Raw genomic sequence first — 15414 nt, 5'->3', positions numbered from 1 at the left:
GTTTTGGTACTTTTCCCCAAATCTGTGCCTCGAATCCTGTCTCGGAGCTCTACAGACAATTCCTTCAACCTCATGGCTTGGTTTTTGCTCTGACATGAACTGTCAACTGTAGGACCTTATATAGACAGGTGTGTGTGCCTTTCCAAATCATCTCCAGTCAATTGAATTTACCACCGGTGGACTCTAATCAAGTTGTAGAAACATCTCAAGGATGATTAATGGAAACAGGATGAACCTGAACTCAATTTCGAGTCTCATAGCAAAGGGTTTGAATACTTATGTCAATAAGGTATTTCTGTTTTTTATTTTTAATACATTTTCAGAAATTTCTAAAAACCTGTTTTCACTTTGTCATTATGGGACATTGTGTGTGGTTTGATGAGTAAAAAAAAAAATGCAATCCATTTTAGAATAAACCTGTAATGTAACAAAATGTGGAAAAGGATAAGGGGTCTTAAATATGGAAAAACCTTCAAATCAGTGAATTAGTCCATTTCAGCCACACCTGTTGCTGACAGGTGTATAAAATACAGCACACAGCCATGCAATCTCTATACACAAACATTGGCAGTAGAATGGCTCGTACTGAAGAACTCAGTGACTTTCAACGTGGCACCGTCATACTACCGCAAAGTGGTAGGCCACACAAGCTCACAGAACGGGACCGCCGAGTGATGAAGCGGGTAGCGCTGTCCTCGATTGCAACACTCTCTACCGGGTTCCAAACTGCCTCTGGAAGCAACATCAGCACAAGAACTGTTCATAGGGAGCTTCATGAAATGGGTTTCCATGGCCGAGCAGCCACACACAAGCCTAATATCACCATGCGCAATGCCAAGCGTCAGTTGGAGTGGTGCAAAGCCCGTCGTCATTGGACTGGAGCAGTGGAAACATTTACTGGAGTGATGAATCCCGCTTCACCATCTGGCAGTCCGATGGACGAATCTGGGTTTGGTGGATGCCAGGAGAACGCTACCTGCCCGAATGCATAGTGCAAACTGTCAATTTTGGTGGAGGAGGAATACTGGTCTGGGGCTGTTTTTCATTGTTCGGGCCAGGCCCCTTAGTTCCAGTGAAGGGAAATCTTAACTTTACAGCATACAATGACATTCTAGACAATTCTTTGCTTCCTAATTTGTGGCAACAGTTTTGGGAAGTCCCTTTCTTATTTCAGCATGACAATACCCCTGTGCACAAAGCGAGGTACATACAGAAATGGTTTGTCTTGATCGGTGTGGAAGGATTTGACTGGCCTGCACAGAGTCCTGACCTCAACCCCATCGAACACCTTTGGGAACGCCGACTTCGAGCCAGGCCTAATCGCCCAACATCAGTGCCTGACCTCACTAATGCTCTTGTGGCTGAATGGAAGTCCCCGCAGCAACGTTCCAACATCTAGTGGAAAGCCTTCAAAGGCGAGTGGCTGTTATAGCAGCAAAGGGGGGACCAACTCCTTATTAATGCCCATTTTTATGGAATGAGATGTTCTGTAATCTATAATCTTTTTACAATCTCTCGGTCCCCCTCTATTTCTGACTCTCTGCCTCTCCCCTTTCTCTCTATCAACTTTCTCTCTCTGGGATTGGGTCCTACCCTGAGCTGCCCTCTGTCCTGATAACATCACTGGCTTCTGGGATTTCCGCCCGGCACAGTGGACATATAGAGCCCTTTTCACGGATCATCACGCCTGTGTGTGTGTGTTCCACTGTGTCTGTGTTACTGTCTATATGTGCCAGTACCAAGTGTACAATACAAGCGTCCTCAACGTGTGTGTGCGTGTGCGCGCATGCGTGAGTCAGAGACATGTTTGTTCAGCAGAGCCACTTCAAAAAGGCCCATGGTTTTCCCCCCGGCGTTTAATGGCTTAATCTCGTCACAAACTAAGCCGGGAGACAAACATGGTCGAGCCCGCAACGCGACGCAACCACGCACACACACAAAAACAAGCTTAAATGCATTAGAGGGGCTAGCGTCGTCTGACTCTGTTCAGCCCTCTCGACCGCTTTCACGTTCAACATACTCATTTAGACGTGTCAGTCAGCACTGACCTGGGCATTCCCTGCCTATAGAAATATACAGTGCCTTTGGAAAGTATTCAGACCACTTGACTTTTCCCCCACATTTTGTTACGTCACAGCCTATTTCTAAAATGTATTAAATAAATAAAAATCCGCCGCAATCTACACACAATACACCATAATGACAAAGCGAAAACAATCAATTCAATTGATTGGACATGATTTGGAAAGGTACACAACTGTCTATACAAGGTCCCACAGTTGACATGTCAGAGTAAAAACCAAGCCATGAGGTCAAAGGAATTGTCCGTAGAGCAGGATTGTGTCAAGGCACAGATCTGGGGAAGGGTACCAAAAAATGTCTGAAGCATTGAAGGTCCCCAAGAACACAGTGGCCTCCATCATTCTTAAATGGAAGAAGTTTGGAACCACCAAGACTCTTCCAAGAGCTGGCCGCCCGGGTAAACTGAGCAATCGGGGAAGAAGGGCCTTGGTCAGGGAGGTGACCAAGAACCCTATGGTCACTCTGACAGAGCTCTAGAGTTCCTCTGTGGAGATGGGAGAACTTTCCAGAAGGACAACCATCTCTGCAGTACTCCACCAATCTGACGCAAGCCACTCCTCAGTAAAAGGCACATGACAGCCTGCTTGGAGTTTGCCAAAAGGCACCAAAGGACTCTCAAACCATGAGAAACAGGATACTCTGGTCTGATGAAACCAAGATTGAACTCTTTGGCCTGAATGCCAAGCATCACATCTGTAGGAAATCTGGCATCATCCCTAAGATGAAGCATGGTGGTGGCAGCATCATGCTGTGGGGATGTTTTTCAGCGGCAGGGACTGGGAGACTAGACAGGATCGAGGCAAAGATGAACGGAGCAAAGTACAGAGAGATCCTTGATGAAAACCTGCTCCAGAGCGCTCAGAACTTCCGACTGGGGGACAATGACCCTAAGCACACAGCCAAGACAACGCAGAAGTGGCTTCGGGACAAGTCTCTGAATGTCCTTGAGTGGCACCAATCAGAGCCCGGTATTGAACCCGATTCAACATCTCAGCAGCGACACTCCCCATCCAACCTGACAGAGCTTGAGAGGATCTGCAGAGAAGAATGGGAGAAACTCCCCAAATACAGGTGTGCCAAGCCTCATACCCAAGAAAAGTCGAGGCTGTAATCGTTGCCAAAGGTGCTTCAACAAAGTACTGAGTAAAGGGTCTGAATACTTACACCACCATTCAAACGTTTGGGGTCACTTAGAAATGTCCTTGGTTTTGAAATGAAAGCATTCCATGCGAGAAATTGCCAAGAAACTGAAGATCTCGGTCAACGCTGTGTACTACTACCTTCACAGAACAGCACAAACTGTCTCTAACCAGAATATAAAGAGGAGTGGGAGGCCCTGGTGCACAACTGAGCAAGAGGACAAGTACATTAGAGTGTCTCGTTTGAGAAACAGATGCCTCACAAGTCCTCAACTGGCAGCTTCATTAAATAGTACCCGCAAAACACCAGTCTCAACGTCAACAGTGAAGAGGCGACTCCGGGATGCTGGCCTTCTAGGCAGAGTTGCAAAGAAAAAGCCATATGTCAGACTGGCCAATAAAAAAGAGATTAAGATGGGCAAAAGAATACAGACACTGGACAGAGAAACTCTGGCTACCCATTTTTTTTTTCAAAAACAAGGACATTTCTAAGTGACCCCAATCTTTTGAATGGTAGTGTATGTAAATGCGATATTTCAGTTTTTTATTTTTATAAATTAGCAAAAAATTCTAAAAACCTGTTTTTGCTTTGTCATTATGGGGTATTGTGTGTAGACAGATTAGGGGGGGGGGACAATTGAATCTATTTAACAATAAGGCTGTAACCTAACAAAATGTGGAAAAAGTCAAGGGGTCTGAATACATTCCGTAGGCACGGTATAGAGATAGACATAAGGCCTTAACATGAAAGAGCAGTATCATACTTATAGACGCTGTATACAGTTTAGAATGACACACGGCCTAAACATATGATTATGAATGTGTCCAGATTCAGGAAAAGCCTTTTTAGCAACATACAGTATGATACTTAAAGAAATAGCTTAAGACATATTGCCAGGACTGCCCACAGAGCAATCATGTTTTAGCTATACACAGATAGCTAAGCCAGAAATACCCTATAAATAAATACCACTGAAAGTTACTTGGTTTTTTTTTTACTTATATGTTCAATTACAAAGTTGAATCTAATTTAATTTAATATAGATGACTTCTATTAAGGAGGACAATATGTCATTTGTTTAAACTGCTTACTCATATCCCCAAGTTCAGATAACAGACGTGCGCGCGCACACGCGCACACACACACGCACGCACACCTCACTCATTGTGCCCTTGTGAGTGAGTGGGACAGCTAGTCTTTGTTTGGAGTGAAACTTTTAAAGTTCCTCCACATGAATAGACTCAAACAAAGAGGCTACAGCTCATCAACTGGCCATTCATTCAGCACTGTCTTCACTGTCCACACTCTCTCTCTCTCAATTACATGTAAAGGGCTTTATTGGGATGGGAAACATATGTTTAACATTGCCAAAGCAAGTGAAGTAGATAATATACAAAAGTGAAACAAACGATAAAAAATGAACAGTAAACATTACACTCACTCTATTACAAAGCAATAGAGACATTTCAATTGTCATATTGTGGCTATGTACAGTGTCGTAACCATGTGTAAACAGTTCAAGTACAAAAGGTTGTATTTATAAGGTTGTATTTATAAGGTTGTATTTATAAAGTTGTATTTATAAAGTTGTATTTATAAAGTTGTATTTATAAAGTTGTATTTATAAAGTTGTATTTATAAAGTTGTATTTATAAGGTTGTATTTATAAAGTTGTATTTATAAAGTTGTATTTATAAAGTTGTATTTATAAAGTTGTATTTATAAAGTTGTATTTATAAGGTTGTATTTATAAAGTTGTATTTATAAAGTTGTATTTATAAAGTTGTATTTATAAAGTTGTATTTATAAAGTTGTATTTATAAAGTTGTATTTATAAAGTTGTATTTATAAGGTTGTATTTATAAAGTTGTATTTATAAAGTTGTATTTATAAAGTTGTATTTATAAAGTTGTATTTATAAAGTTGTATTTATAAAGTTGTATTTATAAAGTTGTATTTATAAGGTTGTATTTATAAGGTTGTATTTATAAAGTTGTATTTATAAAGTTGTATTTTTAAGGTTGTATTTATAAAGTTGTATTTGCAATGGTGTTTGTTCTTCACCGGTTGCCCTTTTCTTGTGGCAACAGGTCACAAATCTCTCTCTCTGAATACATTGCTGCTGTCACCTTGTGTTAATGTAAAGCATAAGAGGAAGGCCAACTGTATGCTCATGTCTCTCCACTGTATAAAACAGGATGCTTCCAGCGACCCGTTCTCCATTCTACTGTCAGCACCATTGACACAGAACAATTCAGGCCGGACAAAAGAACCAGCAGTTTCTACTGAGCATTAGCATCTTCAGCATTTTATTTCAAGGTAGTAAATCACTGAAATTTTCCGCTAATAAATTGTTGCTAACTTGGTACAGTAAAGCTTACTAAGTAAAATGTTGTATTAAAAGAGTATATGATTTTTTTTTAACACAAACTTATCACAAAAGGTAAAATATGACCCTGAGTCTGGTAACTAGGTAAAAGACCATGACCGATAGTAGTATACGTCTGGGTCGAATCCCAACTGTCATACAAATCTCACATCGGCATTAAGTATGACTTAGGAGAAAGCTAGACTGGCGTGCACTCATCTCGAGCTGAGTTTCAGAGCACTTAGTGAGGCTACGGGGAGAACGGTGACAAGACAGATGACAAACCTCATAAGCGCTGCTGTATCACTGTCCCAGTAGAGTAGGCCAAAAGAAGCTGAGAGAAGAAGTAAAGTCCCAAACTCTGATACATGTTCCACGTAGTGCAGCCTGAGTGGAACTGTTGTGCCGGAGTGAGTTGGGTGAGGGGGGAGGGATTTGGCAGCGACTAAACAGGGAAGGTAGGTGGTTAGGGGGGGGGATGATTCCAAACCTTCCTCCCCTCCTACCTGCTGTCTGTCCCTCTGCACCCTTCAGATCACACACACACCACCCTCTCGTTCTCTCTTCCCTCCACCCCCCCCCTCCTCATCTTTCATACAGTCTAATACAGGGTAATGACTTTAGACTGTAAAAGACAAACACCGTGAGTCTATAAACAACCGAGTAGACGAGCTGAGTGGTGACAGCAGCGCAGAGAAGCTATATAAAACCTCTCACTGAACACACAGTCAAGCGGATTCACCCTGGCTAAACACAGCAGACAATAGAGCTGCATGAAGTCAATACAGTAAACGGTGTCAGTCTATCTGAATACAGTAACATTAGACAGACACCAGTCACACCGTAATCGGCATAGAAATAGAATTATAGTTCTACGGTAACAGCCGTAGCAGGCTGTGGAGAATGTACAACATTCGGAGACACCTGAAACCCCACCTCTTTAAGGAATAACATCAGGATAAAGTAATCCTTCTAAACCCCCCCCCCCCCCCCCCTAAAAGAGTTAGGTGCACTATTGTAAAGTGGTTGTCCACTGGATATCATAAGGTGAATGCACCAATTTGTAAGTCGCTCTGGATAAGAGCGTCTGCTAAATGACTTAAATGTAAATGTACAACGTGAGTTCAAAGCGACATGAGAAGACGAGAGGCCGTGTGATATTAAAGGTTAACACAGGGTCAAACCAATAAAAACAAACTCAGGTGAGTATCATTTTAACCACGTATTTTTTCCCCTGTAGGAATAATAGCATTCTTGTCTCAGCCCAGAAAGTGTGTCCCGGGATAACGATTTTGTCCGATTTTTGATTTGTGCAACTACACACCAACAAGATGCAGGCCAAGAAATGGTAATTGATTTAGGAAATTGAGCCAGGGCACACCATACGATATAAAGCACGGAGGCCTGGAGATGCTAACCGTGTTTATGGTAATTTAAGGTAAATTACAGTGAGACCTGGCAGACTTTTGCATGACAATAACCGGAGGGCGACATGTCATGATCGCCACAGCCCTACAGTACTCATAGGTCATTCACAGTGTCCTACTATAGGCAAGCGCGTGCGAGGTTAGACAGAGCACAGTGCATAGCAGTCATACCAGGGACCAACTAGAGGTCATGGTAACCTTTATAGTGCAACACTAAATCTAACACACACACGCACCTCTATAAATCACACACTGTCACCTAACCTTGTAAGCCATGTCAATGTCCTTTAGCGAGGAGACATGCAGCACACACACACTCTATAGGTCAGTGTCACGTGCATATAAAACGCACAAATGAACGCAGGCACACACACACACACACACACACATGCATGCACACACAACCACACGCAGTGTTTCGATTGTCCTCGAAATACACAGCATTGAAGCTCGTCCTGTTCATTTCTGTATCCCAAAGCTCCCTTTGCCAAGATGGAAAAATCACATGACCAGCCAGGTAAATAGGTGAAGCATCTGGCACCATAAATCATATCTAGTTTGACTCACAAAATTGTCTATCTAACGAATAACCTTTTATGCCCTCAATATGGGTAACAAAGATGAACTCTCTATTTCATGGCCCAACTCACTCACATATCAGTCAAATTCAGCTCCAGCACTGATGGAGTGCATTGTGGGTGGGAGAGGGTGTCTGCACTCAGGGACCCGTATCCACAAAGCGTCTCAAAGTAGGAGTGCTGATCTAGAATCAGTTTAGCCTTTTAGCTCATAATGAATAATATTATATGGACAGGTCTTAGATCAGCACTCCTACTGTACTCTGAGACGCTTTGTGGATAGGCCCTGGTCTATTCTGAGAAAGGGGGACTCCTAAGGCCTCCCACACCATAACGGCCTGATTAGGATAGCTGCCATACTCACAGACATCATCATCCACATCATGACCAGGACAGTCTGTCAGCGTTAATGACTTGACAAGTGGTTTAGGTATTTATGACCCGATTCAGGAAACTAGGCGTATGTTGCAAGTCGCAGCTTCACAGAAGAGCCGTTTGAACGAAACAAATGGTTTTTTTTTTAGCAAAATGCGTTTTTGACCGAAATGCCTTCTCGAACATGTGAACTTTCAAGTGCCTTAATAACCAACTTGTACGCCATCTGTAAATACAAATAAATTGTTAAATTACGAGCCTTGTTGGTTAGGCCACAGAAAAATAAGGCTACCTTCCCACTAGCCATGATTGGCTGAGATAATGAGTGGGCTGGACATGCCGAGAGAGGAGTTCGGATTGGTCTGCCATATAGAAAGCGTCTGTCTATTTGAGCTCGTCAGTCTGTGTTGGTAATCCTGTCAAACGCTGCTTTTTAAAAAATGTATTGTGTAGTGGAGCTGCATTAGTGTTGCTCTCCACTTTCTGGAGGATCGAGTTTTGAAATTAGTGGAATTAGAGTATGATAGCTAAAGAAATGGAGAAAACAACAGTCTCCGGATTACATCTTCAAACTAAGGGCAACAGTGGTATGGCATTCCTGACAGGGAGACGCGTCCATCATGCATGATGATGTATACAGGTAAGATAGTCTAGCGTTAGCTAGCTACATTTTCAGATATTACACGTTTCTAATTTTGACAAAGTGGTTTCATTTCAAGCTAAAGTGTGCTGCTAGCTAGCTAGCTAACGTTAGCTGGCTGGCTCCCTAGCTGATGTTATTATTAGTTTCCCAGAGCCGTTTGCTTTTCTAGTTAGAGCTTAATGTTAGCTAGCTAACATTGAACCTGGTTGGTTAGCTCCCGGCACTGTGGCATTGTTGGCACTATGTTCATTGTTGTTTAACTAGCTAACGTTAGCTAGCTCGTTAGATAACGTGACGTGTGTACAACACCCGTTGAATATGGCTGGTGTCATTTAATGTCTGCAAAAAAGCAGAATGAAATTGTTGCCAGCAGAGCTGGTTAGGCTGTTTTCATGTTATCCAGAGGTAAACAAATCATCGACCAGAGCGTCAAGTGTGAGCGTCAAGGGAGAAACAAGATGGGTGGGGCTAAAGCCTAAGAGGGTGGGAACGATGCTGAATGGGTGTAGACAAAGAAAAGATCTTCACAAGATACCAAAACATTCAAAGGTGACTTTCTCAAAAATGAGTTTACAAGTTGATCAACTTTCAAAGTAGAATTACTTTACAATTGTTCCTCAAATGCAGTGTATGACATACAATTTTGAAGACATCAAAACTGTGAAGTAACAAATGGAATCATGTAGTAACCCCCCAAAAAATATATAAATATATTTATATTTAAGATTCTTCAAATAGCTACCCGTCACGTTCCTGACCTATTGTTCCTTTTTCTTTTATTTATTTAGTTGGTCAGGGCGTGAGTTGGGGTGGGTTGTCTTTGTGTGTTTTTGTATTGTCTAGGGTGTTGTATGGTTTAGGGGGTTAAGCAGAGTAAATGGGTTAGTGTTCAGTGTAGGTGTCTAGGAAAGTCTATGGTTGCCTGAATTGGTTCTCAATCAGAGACAGCTGGTTATTATTGTCTCTGATTGGGAGCCATATTTAAGGCAGCCATAGGCTTTAGATGTTTGTGGGTAATTGTCTATGTGTAGTGTTTGTGTCAGCACTATCTGTATTATTTAGCTTCACGGTCGTCAGTTTTGTTATTTTGTTAGTTCGTGATTAGTTGTTCGTTTCTTGTTTGTTTTTTCTCTCTTCTTAAAATAAAGAAGATGTATTTTGCACACGCTGCGCCTTGGTCCAATCTCTCACAGCAAGACGATCGTGACACTACCATTTGCATTGGTCACATCTTTGCACACTCTTGGCATTCTCTCAATCATCTTCACTTGGAATGCTTTTCCAACAGTCTTGAAGGAATTCCCACATATGCTAAGCACTTGTTGGCAGCTTTTCCTTCACTCTGCGGTCCAACTCATCCCAAACCATCTCAATTGGGTTGAGGTCAGGTGATTGTGGAGGCCAGGTCATCTGATGCAGCACTCCATTGCTCTTCTTCTTGGTAAAATATCTCTTACACAGCCTGGAGGTGTGGTGGGTCATTGTCCAGTTGAAAAACAAATGATAGTCCCACTAAGCGCAAACCAGATGGGATGGCGTATCGCTGCAGGATGATGTGGTAGACATGCTGGTTAAGTGGGACAAACTACCTGCCTTCCAGGACACTTACAGCACCCGATGTCACAGGAAGGCCACAACTACTTTGTGCCTCTTTTTTTGGGGGGGGGGGAATCTAAAGAAATCAGCCAAGACCTCAGAAAAAAAAGAAAAAAAAAGTCTGGTTCATCCTTGGAAGCAATTTCCAAATGCAATTTCAAATGCAATTTCCAAATGCCTATTGTTTGTACACATCTGTACAAACAATAGTACGCAAGTATAAACACCATGTGACCACGCAGCCGTCATACCGCTCAGGAAGGAGACTCGTTCTGTCTCCTAGAGATGAACGTACTTTGGTGCGAAAAGTGCTAATCAATCCCAGAACAACAGCAAAGGACGTTGGAAAGATGCTGGATAAAACAGGTACAAAAGTATCTATATCCACAGTAAAACAAGTCCTATATCGACATAACCTGAAAGGTCGCTCAGCAAGGAAGAAGCCACTGCTCCAAAACCGCCATAAAAAAACTGACTACGGTTTGCAACTGCACATGGGGACAAAGATCGTACTTTTTGGAGAAATGTCCTCTGGTCTGATGAAACAAAAACAGAACTGTTTGGCCATAATGACCATAGTTATGTTTGGAGGAAAAGGGAGGAGGCTTGCAAGCCGAAGAACACTATCTCAACCGTGAAGCACGGGGGTGGCAGTATCATGCTGTGGGGGTGCTTTGCTGCAGGAGGGATGCACTTCACAAAATAGATGGCATCATGAGGGAAGACAATTATGTGGATATATTGAAGCAACATCTCAAGACATCAGTCAGGAAGTTAAAGCTTGGTCGCAAAGGGGTCTTCCAAATGGACAATGACTCCAAGCATACTTCCAAAGTTGTGGCAAAATGGCTTAAGGACAACAAAGTCAAGGTATTGGAGTGACCATCACAAAGCCCTGACCTCAATCCTATAGAAAATTTGTGGGCAAAACTGAAAAAGCGTGTTGACTCAGTTACACCAGCTCTGTCAGGAAGAATGGGCCAAAATTCACCCAACTTATTGTGGGAAGCTTGTGGAAAGCTACCCAAAACGTTTGACCCAAGTGAATCAATTTAAAGGCAATGCTACCAAATACTAATTGAGTGCATGTAAACCTCTGACCCACTGGGAATGTGATGAAAGAAATAAAAGCTGAAATAAATCATTCTCTCAACTATTATTCTGACATTTCACATTCTTAAAATAAAGTGGTGATCCTAACTGACCTAAGACAGGGAATTTTTACTAGGATTAAATGTCAGGAATTGTGAAAAACTGATTTTAAATGTATTTGGCTATGGTGTATGTAAACTTCTGACTTCAACTGTATCTCAAGGCCATCAGACTGTTTAACAGCCATCACTAACACAGAGAAGCTGCTGCCTACACACAGACTCAAATCATTGGCCACTTTAATAAATGGATCACTAGCCACTTTAAATAATGCCACTTTAATAATGTTTACATATCTTACATCACTCATCTCATATGTATATACTGTATTTTATACCATCTATTGCATCTTAACTATGCCGCTCGGTCATCTCTCATCCATATATTTATATGTACATATTCTTATTTTATCCCTTTAGATTTGTGTGTATTAGGTAGTTGTTGTGGAATTGTTAGATGACCTGTTAGATATTACTGCACTGTCAGAACTAGAAGCACAAGCATTTCACTACACACGCATTAACATCTGTTAACCATGTGTAGGTGACCAATAAAATGGGCCTTATTCACACAGTCTGAACAGTTGATGTTGAGACGTGTCTGTTACTTGAACTCTGTGAAGCATTTATTTGGGCTGCAATTTCTGAGGCTGGTAACTCTAATGAACTTATCCTCTGCAGCAGAGGTAACTCTGGGTCTTCCATTCCCGTGGCGGTCCTCATGAGAGCCAGTTTCATCATAGCGCTTGATGGTTTTTGCGACTGCACTTGAAGAAACTTTCAAAGTTCTTGAAATGTTCCGTATTGACTGACCTTCATGTCTTTAAAGTAATGATGGACTCTCGTTTCTCTTTGCTTATTTGAGCTGTTCTTGCCATAATATGATCTTGGTCTTTTACTAAATAGGGCTATCTTCTTTATTCCACCCCTACCTTGTCACAACACAACTGATAACTTTAAGAAGGCACAACTGTTAATTGAAATTAATTCCAGGTGACTATCTCAGGAAGCTGGTTGAGAGAATTCCAAGAGTGTGCAAAGCTGTCATCAAGGCAAAGGGTGGCTATTTTAAGAATTTGTTTAACACTTTTTTGGTGACTACATGTGTTATTTCATAGTTTTGATGTCTTTGCTATTATTCTACCATGTAGAAAATAGTACAAATAAAGAAAAACCCTTGAATGAGTAGGTGTTCTAAAACTTTTGACCGGTAATGTATGTATGTATGTTTGTGAGTGTACGTGCGTGCGTGTGTGCGAAGGACAGACGTACCTTTGTGAGCTGCTGGTTTGGTCTTGTCTGTGAAGCCCTGACTTCTCCGGTTGCCGGCGGCGCCAACCGACCCGCGAGGTGCGATGTCACTGCCAGCAGTGGACACCCTCGCACTAGGGCCTGGAAGTCTGAGCGGGAGAGCAATAGAGCGTTTAGACTCAATGGCACAAACAGCAAAGATTAGGCAATACGTTCATTAAACGTCCAATATTTTCGCACCCATCTGTAACCCCATATTATTAGCTAATCTCCTGTGCAGCCAGGAGTCAAAGACAGCATTCTAGCCAGGTCCGTCTTTCACATAGGCCTATAAATTGCTAATTCAACATCGGTGGAGGAAACATAATTCTGTGGCTGTCGGCATTGGACTGATAAACAAAATATGACCGGTAGTTCAATACTGATGAAAAACATCAACTCTTATTTCATTCTTGCTACACTGAGTGAGTGACCTTTTTAAAAAAGGCATTCCCTTTACAAGACCAAGCAGGACTGCATGGGCTTATGTTAGTGGGAGAATAGGTCCAGCTCATTTGACTTTCAATTACGGTGAGTCGAAAGACTGTTGTTAGCCCGTGAATTAACTGTCTTGTGAATTACTGTCTTAATAAGTCATTATTAAGTTCCTGTCCGACGACAAAGACCCTGATGGCATTAGCGTTCTTAAATGAACACAATTAAAAATGTTATTTGTGTATAATAGTGTTTAATTCCGAGTGAGATACTAAGTCACATGCTTCACTGCTAGCCTATTCATGAAATACCCTGTTTACATGACGAAACGTATTCTGTCTGTTCCCATTCAGGATGTGGCCACATTAAATCGTCATCATGAAATTACCCTAATGTCACCTATGCTCCCTCCCCCTGACTGCACATCAAGACAGTTTTCATTCAAGTCGATAAAAAAATGTTTTTTTAACGATAGGAAAAGCAGTGGAGGAGAAACACATTACAATCTGAAAAGGAGGAAAACACCATTCCAGATATTGAATGTACTTACGCCCAGCTGAATATTAACCTGCAGTTACACATGCTGACCAGAGGGCGGCGCTACTGCATTGTTTTGTCAATTAGACTAGGAGCAGGTGCTAAACCACCAGGGATGGACAGCATGCACTCTCCGCTGGGCAGGCAAAAAGCAGATGCTTCCGGTTTTTAGGTATACAGTATTTTCAAACCTAACTTCTGTTTCCCCTGGAAAACGGACGTGAGGACTCCGTTCAGGCATCTTTGTACGCCTGCTATGTGGGGTTTAGGCAGCTCGCAACAACACATCCTCAGTTTCACCTCATTTAACGCAGTCATTTGGTGTAGAAAACAGTGACATGCTTGTAAAACAACGTTTTTGGCCATCATTCATAAAAACCTCTCAGAGTAGGAGTGTTACTCTAGGACTAGGCCCTTCTTTTTAATAATCATATAAAAGGCTAAACTGATCCGAGGTCAGTACTACTTTATGACAATTTTTGAATACGGGCCCAGATGAATGTATAAAGTGTGTGACATCACTGAATAAACATTATCCCACAGATCACAGTACAGTAGTAGTAGGATAGTAGTAGTGGCCTATCGATCCGTTATCATAACATACAACCAAATTCAAGCCATCCACTCCTCCATCTCAGTTAATTATTAAGGTCATACTCACAGTGAGACGCTCTCTCATGAGAAGTGCTCTCTCACATTCTTGTGTGTGCGCACACACATGCACATCACACGCAGACACACAAACACACACAGGGGTTATCTAAAGGTCCCTCACACCCCATTAAGCAGACATGCCAAATGAGGCGTGTGATGCCAGAGTCAAACAGGACTTTCCAAAATGGAGCCTGGAGTCCCCTCTCTTCAAAACTCATGCAGAGTAGAATAGTAGTTAACGGTAGAAGTTGCCCTTACAACAGATCTAGGATCATATTAACAACAACTCTATAGTAACCAGAACTATTACATGTTGGGGGAAAAAAATCTGACCCTGTATCAGCTGTTATGGGCAACTTCTACCTGCTCTGGAAATAGTGCGGAAAGGGGGAGAATTAGAAGATGAGGAGGAGTGGAGGAGGAAGATGCATGACCACAAAGAAGAGCGAGAGAGGAAGAAGGAGAGAAAAAGAGCTGACCTAGAGGACTTTTTCTGACCAAGGGAAAACCTGAGCAGTTTACGCTGAGACCCATCCCTAGAGGAGAGAGAGAAAGAAAGAGAAGGAGAGAGCGATATGGAGGACGGGAGAGACAGAAAGGCTCATTTGACATTTACAGAAGACTGGAGCTAAGACAACTGGAACGAGCGAGGAAACAAGACAAGAGACGGTAAATTGAACATGGATGACATCGGCAAAGAGGGACAGAGGGAAGACATTTAGAAGTCGAAGTATTACGAACTACATCTTCCAGAATGCATCAGTGCGGTGGTGATCCAACAGGTTTACCTGGACTGCATCTCGGCCTGTGCTGTTTTCTGGGCTGCTTGTGCTGTGGGGGCCGGAGTCTCATGCGTAGTGGGGGCGGGGTGGCTGCTGAGCTGGGCAGGGGCGCTGGTCTGCTGGCTCAGGGGAGGTTGAGGGCTCTGGGGCTGGGGGTTAAGGTGGGGCTGGGAGTACTGGCGGTGGGCCTGCTGCTGCTTGTAGCGAGACAGGCTGAAGAAGAGCCCCAGAATGGCCTTCAGATTCCCATTCCGGATCTCTGTGTAAGGAGAGCGGGGGAGAGGGGGAAATAGGCAGGGAGAGAGAGAGAGAGAAAAAGAGAATGAGATGAAGAGGTAGGAAGAAAGAGAGAGAGG

The 15414-nt window shown here is 42.5% G+C and overlaps 1 protein-coding gene across 6 annotated transcripts in view; it reads right to left on the bottom strand.

Annotated features, from left to right (window-relative positions):
• Positions 1–15414, bottom strand: part of nav2a (neuron navigator 2a) — a 131982-nt gene that overhangs the window by 69557 nt on the left and 47011 nt on the right. For 5 of the 6 annotated variants that reach the window (XM_055899109.1, XM_055899111.1, XM_055899112.1 and 2 more), the window contains exons 5-6: positions 15065–15317; positions 12633–12760 (exon numbers count right to left, since the gene is read on the bottom strand). In XM_055899109.1, the coding sequence (XP_055755084.1) occupies positions 12633–12760; positions 15065–15317 (381 nt within the window). Of the gene's footprint in view, positions 1–12632; positions 12761–14755; positions 14813–15064; positions 15318–15414 lie in introns of all 6 variants that reach the window. The other variant, XM_055899114.1, reaches the window with a different exon arrangement.

Source organism: Salvelinus fontinalis, chromosome 35, assembly GCF_029448725.1.
Source record: "Salvelinus fontinalis isolate EN_2023a chromosome 35, ASM2944872v1, whole genome shotgun sequence".
NCBI classification, from domain to species: domain Eukaryota; kingdom Metazoa; phylum Chordata; class Actinopteri; order Salmoniformes; family Salmonidae; genus Salvelinus; species Salvelinus fontinalis.
Note: the sequence above shows the minus strand (reverse complement) of the source record. Positions and strands in the feature narration are given on the sequence as shown.